Here is a 14850-nt window from a genome sequence, read left to right as displayed (position 1 = left end):
TGGGTGAAGGGAAGAGATGCAAAGTGAAGCAAGTCAGATTTCAGTTCCATTCCTCTTCTACCACATGCCTGTTTCTCCTTTTACTTTTTAACTTCTATGCCAATGTATAATATCATGCTTGAACTTTTATACTGTTTTCGTGGAAGAGCTGAGGTCTGTCCCTGCTAAAATTTTAACTAATTAAATGCCTCAAAAGGGAATAGGCTAAGGATCAGTGCCCACTACATGTAGCCTTTCTTCTCCCTTATAAGCTGCTTGAGCAGCATGCCACTTCCTTTATTCTCCTGCTCCCATCTGTGAATCAGAGTTAGCAGAGAAGGACTCAGAAACTATGTGTGTTTTCCAAGATCCTTTAGTATGGAACAGTGGAAAGGTGCCTGAGGAGACAGCTTATGTGATTTAACACAGAAAATCTGCATTATGGGCCTGAAAAGGAAATATCCCTTTGTTCACATTTCACATTGGGGTTATTTTATTTTGATATGTGGTTTGTTGGGAACATGTGTTTCAGGAGACTCTTTGGAAAGTCTTGTGCCAACCTTCCTGTAATAAGAAGGACATCTCTGGAGGAGAACTGGAATAGCCAGGGTTGAAGGGATTAGTTGAAGGGATACACCTTTGAAGTATTTATGAAGAACAGAAAGTTTCATCGAACTGCTGAAATCACTGGTAAATAAAGAGCATCACAATTCATTCTGATTTCAAAGATAAATGTTTAGTTACAAAAGAGAATTCACATTGCAAACTTTTTTTTTGCCTCCCTAGCTTGGTTTGGGACCTACGTGCCCTTTTAAGATAAAATTGATACTGTGCAGTTCTTTCATTTCTGAGTTGATTATGCTAGTGTCAGAGTCCTTTCTTTTGTTTTTTTTTAATTGCACTTATGAAACATCTCCTATATATTTTCTGCCTCATTAACATTGTCATCTTCCCCTCATGAGAGGGTCTTGTCAAGCAGCCCCTTTGCTTTGCTTTCATCTTCCTTCAACTCAGAAACTACCAACCTTCTTTCCCTGTTCCCAGCCTTCACTCCAGCACTACATATCCTAAGAATATTTTATTTCCATATTATCACTCCATGCCCTATTCACCATGAACTCCACTTTACAACCTAGCTTAAACAAGTACTCTTTTAGCTTCCAACTCTACATCCTAATTTCCTCAATATGATCAAGCCTTCCTATGGTCACCACCACACTGCTCATCCTGCTGGACTAAACGCATGTTGGTTATCTCAATCTCATAAGGCATCTTGAGGAATCCAAGAACTACTCTCACTGCATAAAAGTGAATTAATTTTATCTTGGTCTTTTAGGACTATATTGAATGAGTGAGCATCCATATACACGTTAATGATATATATAGCTGTGAGGATATTTTCTATGCTATCTGTAATAAATGTCAGCTGGCAATTTTTATGCACTTCATGAGCTGTTGTGGCTTCTTTCTGAGGGTACTGTGCTACCCTCAGAAAGGGGTAGTTAGTCACTTAGTTGTCACAAAGATGGGTGGTTTGGTTGCAAAAGGATTAAGACTGTATGCATTGTTATAGTAACTGCATTTGTGAAACTAATTCAAGACTTAATGAATTATGGGCATCTGATTATTGTTTGTATTCCAAAAGAGCCCACAATGCGTTAGGCATGGCTCACAAAAGACAATGTTAAGGACTCCACTTGGAAAAATTCCATTTAGTGTATGCCTGCTCTGTAGTTTATACAGTGATGGGAGTTCTTCAGAAAGATGTACTTGGGTAGGTTTCAGCAACCTAATTCAGGTGCTGCAAGAACTGAGTTTTAGTAAATACAGAAGAGTAGCAAAACATTATCTATTTATTTTGCACTGTTTCGGAGAAAAAAAAGGACTGGTTGTGGAAGAAAATGTTTTTATCAGTTAAAGTACACTTCTCATTGACAGCATTATGTCAAAATATAATTGATTTGACACTTGATTGATTATAATAAATCAGGAGTAACACAACAGCAACAGAAAAGAATTGTCAAAATGGGGAAAGCTTAAACAAGGCTCTCTCCAGGCAAGAGTGCATGGCTCTGGCATGCAACGTCCTTTGCTGTACACACACAGAGGTACTTGTAATGTTTTCTAACAGCATCCTGAAGGCAGAGTATTAATGTAATCTAGACATCAGTTAGCTTATATTCTGGATTTATGCCTGCATACCTAAAAGCAGAATTTAGCCACTGCTCATTCCATGTCTAAAGAGAATTAAAAAGTCAAGAGACTGAATTGTTTCTCTTTTTTCTACAAGGTTGGAAGGTGGGGGAGAGAGTTGAAATTGCTGTCACAGACAGACTACCCTAGCAAAGAAGCAGGAAAAATGGAGTCCATTTGGTCTGGCTTGTTTCACTGTACATATCCAAATTCCTTATTGCAAGGTTAAGGCTTTTACTCTGGTATCAATAACACACACCTACAGTTCAAGGATTAGGCACTGTCCAGAGAAATGTCTCTTTTGCCTTTGCTCTAATCAGGTCATGATTTCCCCCTCTTTGCATTATGAACATCAGTAAAAAATAGATCTTTAGAACTTAACCTTGCCCCTGTTCCAGGGAGATTTTTGCCTGCACTAGGACAGCAAAACATAACTACACACTGACTCCTTTTGCATCACCTCTGACTGTATGCAAGTGTGGATCCTGCTCTCCCAAAACTTCCATTAGTTTCACCAGGGGCATGAATGTGGCACATACGTGTAATGCAATTTAATCCATGGGACTTGCTGCTACAACAAAGCTCAGTCAGGGGTCTGCTGAAAAGCCAGGGCAAGAAATTTCACAATTGGGTGAAAGACATTTCAGCTCAGACATACCTTTCAAATCCTGCTGCATGTTTCTTCCTCTCTGGGAAAGTCGCTGGGAAGGGAGTCATTCTCTTCTCCATTGCCCTTGGAACTTTAATTAGTATTGCTTTGGTTTATTTCAAAAGAAGCCATTCAAAAGCAAATAAAGTGTCTTGTGAGACACTACAGAGAGAAAAAAACAGGGCAACACAGGAAAAAATGCTGTGAATTGAAATTTAAAAATGGAAAGAAAAGTATAGGTGAGGTATTTTTCCATGTCATTTCTTCCAGGATTCTGCTCCTCCTTTTGTTTTTTTCTGTGATGTCTATGACTTGCCATTCATATTCCATCCCTATGCTTGGAAATTGCTGTCCATCAAGTGAAAGGTGAAGGAAAAGAAAAAAAAGTGGAACGGTGTGGGGAAGACATGAAGGGATGCAGAGAGGAGATTTATTGAGTGTAAAGGTGTCCAAAGGAGGTGGAAATGTGTTCCCCAAGGCCATGGTCTTCAATGGTGCTGCTTGCATTTTCAGGCTGTAGCGTAGCAGATGTATGAGAAGAGCCAGACTTCACATGCTACAGTAAGTGCAAAATCTCAAGACGCAGATGCCGTCACGTCAAGGGTTTCCTTGTCCCTTGATCGAGTCCGCCCACAGTGGTTCTCTAGAAACAGTTCTATTATCAAGTAGACATCCATTGCTTTTTTGTTGGTTTTTTTCTATTTTTTTATTTAAAAAGTAGTTTTTCTAATAATACATAGAATATATAAATAATAATAATAATTAAAAAAAACTATTTGGGTTTACTTTCTGTTCTCCAACCCATCTGTATTTTTTGTGGTTTGCTGATATATATATATTAAAAGACAAGAAAATCAACTCTGCTCACTATTAAAAAAAATATTAAATCCACTTTTTATGTTTCCAAAGAGAAAGAGAAGGAGGGGAGGTGTGATAAAACCAAATTAAAATGAAAAAAAAAGAGAAAAAAAAAAAACAAAACAGGAAAATCAAAAACCTTCTGTCTTTTCAAAGTAGTTGTCAAGAGCTTTAAATGCTTGTGCTTTCAGTGTACACCCCAGAGGGAAAACATAACAAAAATTACAAAAATTAAAATTTAAAAAAAAAAAGGGGGGAAGGAGGAAAAAAACCAACCAACCAAAAACCCAAGAGGACCTAAAATTAAAAAAAAAAAAAAGTAAAATGTAATAATAATCTTAGTAGTGAAAAGGACAGCTCAGAGTTTCTGTGTCTTTTTAGTTATTTTAGCAGCCGCCCTTTTTGTCTGCAGAGGGAGACCTGCCACCACAGCCACCTCCTCGGCTCAAGAGAGGCTCTTCTGCATCGTCCTCGTCAAAGCCATGAAAGGTCGAGGTGTCGCTTTCTGACGTGGAACCGAACAAGTCCTCCGTAGTGCGTGCTGGCGCTGCTTCGTCCCTCCTGCCTTCTCTTCCCAAATGAGCTGACATGTATGATGAATATATCAGCACATGGGTTAAGCAACAGGCATCATCATCATCATTTTTTTCATCATTTTCATTATCATTAAGCAAGTCAGACTATCAAGCTCATAGGTGTGTGCTTGTATGTGCCCGCGCACCCCAACAACATAGCATAGGTAGAACTGCAGTGAGAAAAGTAACAAAGGATCGGTTTCTCTTTCCAAGAAAAAAATCTACAAACACCAATGGTGCCCATAGCTACAGCAGCGAAAGGGTTAATCATGTTTTCCTCTCTTCAAAAGACAGTAAAATATTTCCTCATGATTACTTAGATCAATTTTAAAATATTTTTAGACCATGTAAGCAACGAGACACTGTTAGCTCTAAGCACAACGACATCAACAGTCACAAATTTTCTGCTATAGAAATGTAAGCACTAGATACCTCATCAACCTCAGGACTACTTTTTATCCCCGTTCTTCACCTGATCCTAAAGAACCTCCTCTTTAGACAAAATTAAATACATTTAGAAGACTAAGTGAAAGTATCCTAAACCAATACTTTAATACAAATTTCATGGCATGTCCTTCAAAAATAAAAAAAAAATCCAAAACTAATATATACAGTTCAACAACTAAAACAACTGAGAAGTAACCCATCTTGGGAAACGCTGGAAAGTGCAAATTTGTGTGAGTCAATCCAACTTTCAAGATGGAACAGGAAATTCTCCACACAATACCAATAACGGCAACAACAACCATAAGAAGACTCCTAAAAAGAGAAGTCAAATGCTGAAATCTGTGAAATTGAGGTTTGTTTTCTCTCTCAGACAAACTTTTTATGTGATTTATAGTATGACCTCCAAATTCGCTCTTTAGGGATGGTAGAGAAAAAGATATCGCTTGTGTCCCAGCAAATTTGAAGTGTGAGATTTTAGGGAACAGCTATTTTGTTATTCACAAACAGTAGCATGTAATTAAGCAACCAACTGTTGGGTCCCTGCTCCAGCTACAGGAATCAGCCATATAACAATACACTGCATAGCTGGAGACAGAAAGGAGGAAATCCTGTTCACAAAAAGAAAAAAAAAATTATATAACAAAAAAATTGGTAGATAAACCATATTGTAGAAATGTAATTTTACTGACTTTGTGAACAGAAGAAGCAATATAATTTCTATGATCTCTCTTTCAGTGTAATAAAAATATTCTCCATTATTATAAAAGAGAAAGATGGCAGACACCAAAGAGGTTTCATTGTTTTAGTTTAGAGATTAGTGTGTGGTTATACCTTAATCAGTTTCATCACACATCAGTCACAGCATTGCAGACCCTATGAATGACCCAAGTGGGTCGGAATTTGTACAAGGATAGCATTTAATGGAACTGATTTGGCACAGTTTAGGCTACAGGCTGATCTACTTGTTCTATCACACTAAGGAATCAAGAGAATTAATGTATTTGTGTTGCAATTTGATATAACCACCATAGCAATGTTTAAGTAGCAATAAAATATGGCTCCATCTCACTGTGCCATATCAGGACAATGCTGAAATTAGTTATATTGAAATATAACAATCAAGGCAAAGAGCAATAATCTTCCAAGATGGCACCACAGACCCCATGGACTTTCCCCTTCAGTTAGTAGAAGCAATCACGTGTACACTAAAAGGTCCATGTCTCTGACTGCACAGCATTCATAAGGATGCCCCTGGAGAAAACCAAAGGAGTTGCCATTGATCCTCTGGTGACCAGTCTTATTTCAGAATGTCTTCAGAGGTCACAACAACTGCAGAAGGCAATTTCAGAGAGAGTCTAATCGTTCTCCCATTGAATGTGCTAATAAGCTTACTATGAATTTCAGCAGGAGCATAAAAGGCCATTTCCTTGGCATGAGAACGTTCCACATCACATTTCAGCCATGAAGCAACAGACATCTTTCAGTGACTACAGTACAGAAGGAGCAACATTCATATTGAATTTCAAGGCCTCCTTGGTTTTCAGATTTCTATATCACCATTTTATTACCACTAGTATCACCACGAAACAAAAATATCACAAGTGGAAATTTGGACCAGTTCTGGAATATGCAGTTGTTAAAGGTCTCCCAATTCCCTCTACCAACACCACTACCTCCTATATGAGCTATAAATAACTGTTCAGCTGGTATCAAATTTTCCAAAAAAAAAAAAAAAAGAGAAAAAAAAAAAAGAAAGGAAAAAAAAAAGTAAGAAAGGAAGGAAGAAAACAACAGCCCAGAAATAAAGACAACTCAAAATGGGAATGGGAAAGACACAATTGCCTACATTTAAAAAGAGAGAAGGGAAGGGAGAAATAAAAACCTCTTTAAACAAAACTAATGATAGTCATCTTGTAAGAGGATAATTCTTGACAGCTAGCCCCATACCTACCCTGTAATTTTCTCCCTCTTTCTTTTTTGGATGAAGAAATGCATGAAATGTGTAATCAATGGGAATGCTTGTCATGCAACTTTCATAAATCTTTTAAGTAATTTATAGTTGTAATTACAGCATTTAAAGACAGAGACCATTCTGTAAAATTGTCATAGGATTTTCTCCTTCTATGTGAAGAACAGCTAGTACATGAACCAATGTTCCCAAAAGCCAATAAATAAACTAAAACTTCATTCTTTCATAAGCTTAAATATATGAATCCAACAATGGGGATTATAATATACAATTTTTTCAGTCATCCTTTCCCACAAACACAGAGAAGAGGTAAGATTCCATCTTCTATCCCTTCCCAAATTTACTGCCTTTCTTCAAAACCTTCAGAAGGTGCAAAAACCAAATCACACAAATGCCTTTGTACAACAAAGATGCAAGAAGGAGTCACCTACCAGAGCGCCCACAGTCTGAGCACGATACAAGTTCCTCAGGCCGGCCACTTTTTTTGTTCATATTGGAGCCTCCGAGGCAGAAGTCACAGTAGTTATTGGGAATGATGACCCCGTCTGGTCCTTTCTGGGCTGTAGTTGGGTTAGAAATCAGATTTACTACAACAGCATTCACCTGGACATTTGCCCCTTATCCTTGATATGGTGTTAGCTCGGTGAGTTTGCAGGCCACAGTCTTCCCAAAACATTGTCAATTGGAACAAAAAGTGAACTGCATAAACCACCTCCATTTTAAGTACACCCTGGGTTGTATCTATTTTGCCTGAAATGCCCTTTACTATTTCCTTTATAATCCCAGCCAAGCTGCTCCGTCTCAAGGACATGCATCCAGATATGCCTTTACAGTTCAGGGACTTGAAACATACAGGTATAGAGGAAATCCCTAAGGCAGGATAAGACCTATGTTGTCAGTAAGACAAATCTGGTTTTTCAGGCAACAGTCATCATCATAATCCCACAAAATACAAATTCATAAAGGAAAAATACAGTCTCCAAAACTCAAAAATCAACAGTGGAAAGATGGGGTGATAGGTATCCTTACTGGTTTTATTTCAAGTAGCTTCTTAGGGGACTACATCTCTAAGTAGCAGGATGTCTTTAGCCAGAAGGTTGGTTCAAAAGCTCCTGAATATTCACAGACAAAGCCGTTTGGAGGTGTTTCGCCCAAAACTTAAGGCCCCTACAGCAGTTATGTTCCCTTGGATGAGCAGGAAGGGTCCAACACTACCCCAGCAGAGTGAGCCTGGGGCAGACACAACCAGCAGAGTTTAAAACTTTTTCAGCCAAGAAAAAAGGAGCAAGATTATTATTATTTTCCAGCTAGGAATACTTGGAAAGGAGCAGACACACACTGATCTTAAGTAAAGGAGGATGTAGATCCCTTAGGAAGAAGAGAAGGGCAGAGGTCTTCTGCATTCTTCTTAGTTGAGCAGAACAGCAATGTCCTTTTCTTCTTGCTCACAACTGCCATTTCCCTCCTCTGCTCTCCAGAGAAGGAAAACATCTTCCTGTACACTCTAACTATGAACTGAGGAAGAGAGTGGAGGTAATGGTTGGTCTTTGTCTTTACTTCTTCTCTTCAAACATAAAAAATCCAGCTATATGCCAGTAGGTATACCTGGCCTAAGCCTACTGCATGAATTTTACAAATGAGAAAATGAAGAACTTGAAACTGTACCATCTTTATTTAATTATCTTTTTAATGCATATTTTGTAACTTGCAGATTTTTAACAGATGTTTTGACAGCCTTTATTAACGGTCTTTTTGTCCACATTCAAATTTTCCCCAAAGAACAATGACATTCTAAAGGGCTTCTGGTAGCAGTCCAAGACATACACTTAAAATTAAAATTTCCTCCAAGTTCAATCTGCTTTTCTGGTTTGAATGCATCTAGTTACTCATTTATTTCCAGATGTTGATCAGCTGAACTTTTGGAGATTGGTAACTAAAAGATTCCAGGTAAGGTAAAATTAAGAAGAAAATTAAAACCTATAAGGCTGCAAATACATCACTATCTTCCTCTGTGGTCATGGAGATCCTGACAGTGTTTACTAAACAATGGACTTTGCTCTGAAATGATCCTGGTTGACAGATTCCCAACTCTCTCAAAAAAAGAGAGAAGCTTCCAGTGTTAGATTAGCACTTTGTCTGTTCTAGGAAAGCATTTAATATATGCATGCAAGACAAGCAAAAAAAGGACAGGAACCAGGTGGAAGTCTAGTACACCGGCTCATTTTAAGAGCTGTAACAAAATGATCATAAAGTTGTTGCTGGTACTTATTTTGCGTATAAAAAACAGACCTCCCTAGGATTTATATTTCCCACTGCAGCCCCAGTTTGAAAAAGTTAAGTAATTACCTCTTTATATTATTCTGCATCTACAGACAGGCCATGTGCTATGCAAACTCAGCAAGCTCAGAGTTCAGTGACTTTTTTGGTTGTTGTCCCTTATTAAATTATTTCACCTTTCATCCAAGTTTCTTAAAGTGCCTTACAGATACGAAGATCCTATTATTAACCTTCAGTGAGATCAAAAGCCTCTTTTGCCATTGATTCTAACCAAAGTGTTCTGGACCCTAATTAAGTCTCATGGTGAGGTTGCATTGCATTTTAAAGCTGAAAGACTTGGAGGTAGAGCGGTAAACTGGCTTATTCTCAAACACACAAAAATCCTGTGGCAAGGCCACAAATAAAAAAAGCACTCGGGGCGCCAGCCAGCAGACCTAGGAAAGAGCTCCACTTCTACCACTGCTCACAGTGGTGTAATTAACACTCTGTGTATACTGACTTAAATTTTTTCAACATGGATTATGGCCATAAGATCTACTGACCGTCAAACTGGAAATGGAACAGGGGGACTCAAAAATACATACACTGCTCAATTCATCTGCAGTGTGTGAGAGAGGTGGAGGGTATTTGCTGAGTGTGATAAAGCTGAAGGGATTCTCCCAGACTACTGGAAAGGGAATGAGCATCCGGTTTGATTGCTCTTCTCTTATTTTGTCTTCTCTTTCCTTCCTTTTCCTTGTTTCCCCTTTTCTTTTCTTCCTTGTTTTCTTCCAATTTATTTAATCTTAATCTGAGTGTCTGTGTGCTCACTTACTAAGCTGGCTCAGTAGAGTGTGATAGAGATATCAGGCCTAAAAAGTCATACACAGATGAGAAGTTCCCAAAGTTACATTACTGATATCTTAAATGATGTATCTCTAAAGCCAAACAAGCCAGGCAATGTTATTCTCGTCAATGTTTTTGGGGTTTTTTTTGTTCTAACATATGCAAAAACTAGAACCAAACCTGACTTAGCTTATTTTCCTAATCAGTACCATACAGTGAATTAAGTCACAGGCTAAATCACAGAGGGTTTGAGAATAAAGAGATTTTCAGATGGCAGAGTTCTTACTTTCAAAGGAACTTTTTTTTTTTTTGCATATATCCTCAGAGTTTCTAGTTCTATTTTACTGTCATTAACAAAAGATGAAGAAATTAGGAAACAGAGGAAAAATGGCAAGATTTGACGTGTAATCTTCATGAATAGGGTATCCTGCAGGAAAAGCCCTAATCTCACCCCTAAATCAATAAAACTATAGATTCACAAGAAAAACCAATTAATTTCCTATGGATTAATGTTGCTGCTTTTCATCTGAGACATAGTAATTAACTAGGTATTCACTTTTTGCATAAGGTGATCAACAAATAGAAGGTGCAAGTTAAAGCAAAACAGCTCAACTAGCAAGAAATAACTCCCTAGCAGAGACTTGACTCATTTAGATCAGGTGATTGCCTCCAAGGATTTGGTTTAAAAAAAAATTCACCCATATTTAGACACTGTTTTAAAGCAATGGCTTGAAAATCAGCCATGGCCTTGTCCTATCTTACTCAAAACTCCTCTATTTTCTTTTTACATTGCAAACTGCAAAAACAGATCAAAAGCTCTGAGAAGCTTTGAGTATTGCCCGAGCTAAGGTTTGCTTATAGAACGTGTACTTAAATCAGTGCCTCTTGCCATTTCAACTTAGGGTTGTTTTCAGGTTTCATCAAAAGCCCTGTCTTCATATACATCTCCCCTAAAACTGAGTATACAAATTTTTAAAAATACTTTAAAACTTCTAAGATAGATTAAGGAAAGAGATGGAAAGATCTGTACAGTTCAAATAATAGCTTCCCTGAACCTGAACGGTGATTCATGTGAAGACAGGATGCAGAGTGAAAATAAAGTCAGTATTTCCAAATAAATTTGGTATGCACTTATTCTGAAACTTTTTTTATCTTCTCAGCCTAATCAAGTTAATTTCAAGCTATAACAAGCTGAGCAGAATAAAGAACTACTTAAAACATGGTATCATCATTCACAGTAGTCTTTTAGCAAAGTAAGTTCGTTAAATTACATAAATTATGTAGTATATCACACAGTAACTTTGTTCTGTAGACAAAAACTGAAAACTAAACAAGTTGACTGAGTTTAAATATATAAAATACCTTATGTGCATTCTTGATTTTGAAGGCAGAGGCTCTAAACAGAATTCTAACTTCCCTTCGCCCCTCCCAAGAAACCAAAAAACCCCTGTAAGTTATCTTCCACATTGTTTCAGTTTAATAATAAAAGCAAGCTGCTTATAATGAAATAACATCAAGAAATAAGGAATTTTCTACATCATCTCCTGGAGCCACATGACTCAATAAAAATCTCTTTTTAGAGATTAGAAATAGAAAGTTTCTACTTCTCAGGGCTGCAGAAAATATCTTGGATGGAAGGCAAGTTCAGAAGAAGGAATTCCTTTCTCTGTTTTTTAAACAGAAAACTCAGAGTACAGATATTTAAAATAGTTTTTCTTCAAAATGTGACCCTTAAATATATATAGAAAAATCCCTAAATAAATAGAACTTTATATCTATCCATTTTTCTGATTTCTACGTGAAATTATTTTGATGATTTGGATGACAAGTTTCAAAAACTTGTGAGGTGGAACCAATGCTTAAAAGAAATACTGGTTTTTTGCTCCTGGGTAAAAAATCACTGTCACGTATATTTCTTCAGCATGTAGGTAATACAGCCCAGTACTGAAGATATGCATAATTTAAGATATGCAGCTAGGTTTGGCAGCATTTTATCCCTGTTTTTTGGCATATCCACATTGCTGGGAGAGTGATGGAGAATGCATGGAGTGCATGCCTTGCTGCTGGGGTGTGGAGCTGTGCATCATTTATTTCAATGATTACAGTGAATTGGCTACAGTCAGAGATACATGCATTCACAAAGGGATTTTTCCTAGCACATTTTGTCCAGTTCTTACCTGTTTCTTCTGGGTTTGATCCAAAACCAATAAAGCACACTGGAGGTTTTCAATTCAATTCAAAGGGCTTTGAATCGGGCCATTTACTCTGTTTGCAACAAGAATCTTTAGAACACAATGGAGACCTCAGGACCCTGCATGCAGGCCTGAGTCAAGCCAGTGCACCTCACGATGGAGTAAAGGGGTGGGCTTGCTTTTTTTGTTGGTGTTTTGTTTGTTGGGTTTTTTTGTTTAATTTACAGGACTCTTTGTCTGAGATGGGGCTAGTTTTCCTTTCCAGCTCCTCCCTTTTTCTCCCTGGCAAAGGGCAAGTCCAATGTCTGCCTGAGCAGGAGAACGCCAGCCAAGAGCCTGCACTTGCAGTCGTCAAGCCCCTTGGAGGCCTCGGTGACAGATAATCCCAAGCCATGTCTCCATGTGCCTGTCCTCGCCCCCTGGCAGGCCTGGCCCGTCTCCATGGTGACCGCGGCCCGGCTGGCTGCGCCGGCCTTGCCACCTGCCCGCCTCGGCTCTCAGTGTAAGGAATCGCAGCGCGGCCCCTCCGCTCGCTGCTCGGAACGGCTCAGTGCAGGCCAGGCAGGCTCACCAGAGAAATTACACTGGGATGATTAAATGAAAACGTGGCTTTAAGGAGAAGGCAAAAGAAAATTAGTGCCTGGACTGTGGCTTTCTTTGATAGAAGAGGAGGGAGATGGCTGGCTGGGCATGCAGCCCTTTCTGTCCCTGTTATTGCTGGTACAGCGAGCAATGGTGGGCAGAGAGACAGACCGGGGAGCTGCTTCTGTGCTCAAGGCTAGACCCTGCCCTGGGGAGGAACAACAAAAGAACACAACTGCTGGTGTGGTGAGGAGCAGGCCACGCACAGCTCAAGGGCACTCCAGGCTCTGGCTCTCTCACACGTACGCAGCCAGGCAGGGATGTGCGCAGCCATTTCTGCGGACTCCTCACCGTGAATTAAGTGCATGGGTTTTTCATTGCCGTTTTTCAGGAAGAAGTGTAAATCAAACTGAATGAGAGGAAATTGCTAGTCACTTACTCTGTTGTTAGCACCAGAGATAAGCATGTTGGCTGGCCCCAAACTGGGAAGTGTTGGGGCACTTGATACAGGGCCCTGCAGCAGGCTGGAGGCGGCACATCTGTGTAGATGTGGTGCTGTTTTTCTACCAAACACACTTGGAACTTGGGTGTAACGCTGGGAAATGGCTGGTGTTCTGTTCCCAGAGTTGTGCTAATCAGCCTGCACAGCCCCATGGCCTCCACTAGCTCTGGCTCCCCACGCTGCGCTCCCCCGCATGGGATGGGCATGCCCTTTGCTGGCAGCCAGAGAAGCAGGATATGCTATTGAGAGATGCTGCAAACCACCCACCCAAAGTATTGCCAGGTCTCTCTAGTAACTGAATTTTATCTCCTTTTTTGAGTTACCTGGTAGTGTGGGGATAGAAGAAGCTGTTGCTTTTGCACAACTTTTAGCAGCTCCGAAAGGTTTGCCTTTCCTACAGCCCCTGCCCACAGAGAAGTGCAGCCAAGGAGCACTACAAGTGCTAGGAGAAAGAGGTACATCTGTAAAAGTCAGAGGAAGCCTCTAAGTGTGGGGAAAGGAAGATCATTTGATCATCTCTTTTACAGGAATCAGTGTGGCCGTTAAGTTGAACAGCTAATGAAAGAGGTGGAAGGTGAGCTAGGTAGCTGGAAGGTACAGCTAGGAAAATACAGCATCAACTGATTGGATTCAGTAGATTTAGAGAATCAGTGTTCCTCCACCTTAAGGCAGCACTTAATAGAATTTCTGTGCACTGACCTTATAGAGTCTTCTACAGGAACTCCTAAAGCATCAGCCAAAAGCCTGCTGCTAGGAGTAAAACATTGTGACTGTCTAGTGCCTCATGAGCACTAGAGTAGGAGATACAGAGTAGGCAGACAAAAGAGTCTGACATCTTAACATACAGATTTCCTGACTTTAAGGGATACCTCTGCAGAGATTTGGTGCCTGGCCACTGAAGCACATCATTCCCATCAGCTAAGGGATATATCCCACCTCAAGAAGGTATTGTAATGCCCAATATACAGCCCCATCTGGCAGCATCCCTCAATATTCAGGTGAAAATGGCCAGTGCCATGAATTAGGTCTCTGCAACATCTTGTAGGCTTTTATCTGGAAATTACTCACTGGAGGAGTGTGAGAAGGCAGAGAGCACCTATTCAGTTCAAATTCAGTCAAAGCATTTGGATTTTACTTGGTTCAAATTCTACATGAAGGTGAAAAAAAAAAAGGCAGAAAAAGAAGGGAGATAGCAGAAAAAGAAAAAAAACCTTACAAATACATTAATGATACCATCCTAAATCAAGAGCTGATGTGCTGTTGAAGCAACACGTGTTTCAAAAAACAATTTGTCAGATTGGAAATATTTTCCCATAAACTGCTGAGAAGCACTCGGTGCTTGTCTTCAATGACAGTTGCACATCAACAGCAACATTTTCGTCCCTGTCCAGGCAGTATAGAAAAGAAACACCAAACTAGCAAAACAACCACCCCATGACTCCAATCCAAACAAACAAAAAAGTGGGTTGCAAATTAGCTCTCTGTTGACATAGGAGACGATTTTGGGATTTTCCACTATGCCATAACTCCAAACAATTGATCTGATTTTTAACTCAGCATTGCAAAATACCCACACAAATGTCTCAGTAATTTACAGCTGCAAAATGGATTTAAGGAAAATCTTTACACAGTTCAAACTCTCCAGTCATTACTGTTTCTTTTAGCATTCTGAGTGTTTTTTCTTTTGAAAACAAACTCTGAAAAGAGAAAAAATCCAAACAGATTAAATGACTAAGAAGTCAACTCCAGGTAATGTACATATTTTCACTGAAAAGCACCTGCTGCAGGGTATCTTGCTGCAA

General features: G+C 39.3%; 1 protein-coding gene across 6 annotated transcripts in view; it reads right to left on the bottom strand.

Annotated features, from left to right (window-relative positions):
* The window catches only part of DPF3 (double PHD fingers 3), a 154592-nt gene that overhangs the window by 20889 nt on the left and 118853 nt on the right, over window positions 1-14850 (bottom strand). For 4 of the 6 annotated variants that reach the window (XM_059849625.1, XM_059849621.1, XM_059849622.1 and 1 more), the window contains one exon: window positions 7102-7230. In XM_059849625.1, coding sequence (XP_059705608.1) covers window positions 7102-7230 — 129 coding nt within the window. Of the gene's footprint in view, window positions 1-2830; window positions 4263-7101; window positions 7231-14850 lie in introns of all 6 variants that reach the window. The other 2 variants (XR_009486936.1, XR_009486937.1) reach the window with 1 other exon arrangement.

This window comes from Haemorhous mexicanus, chromosome 6 (genome assembly GCF_027477595.1).
Source record: "Haemorhous mexicanus isolate bHaeMex1 chromosome 6, bHaeMex1.pri, whole genome shotgun sequence".
NCBI lineage: Eukaryota > Metazoa > Chordata > Aves > Passeriformes > Fringillidae > Haemorhous > Haemorhous mexicanus.
The sequence above is the reverse complement of the archived record's forward strand: the minus strand, read 5'-3'. Positions and strand labels throughout refer to the sequence as shown.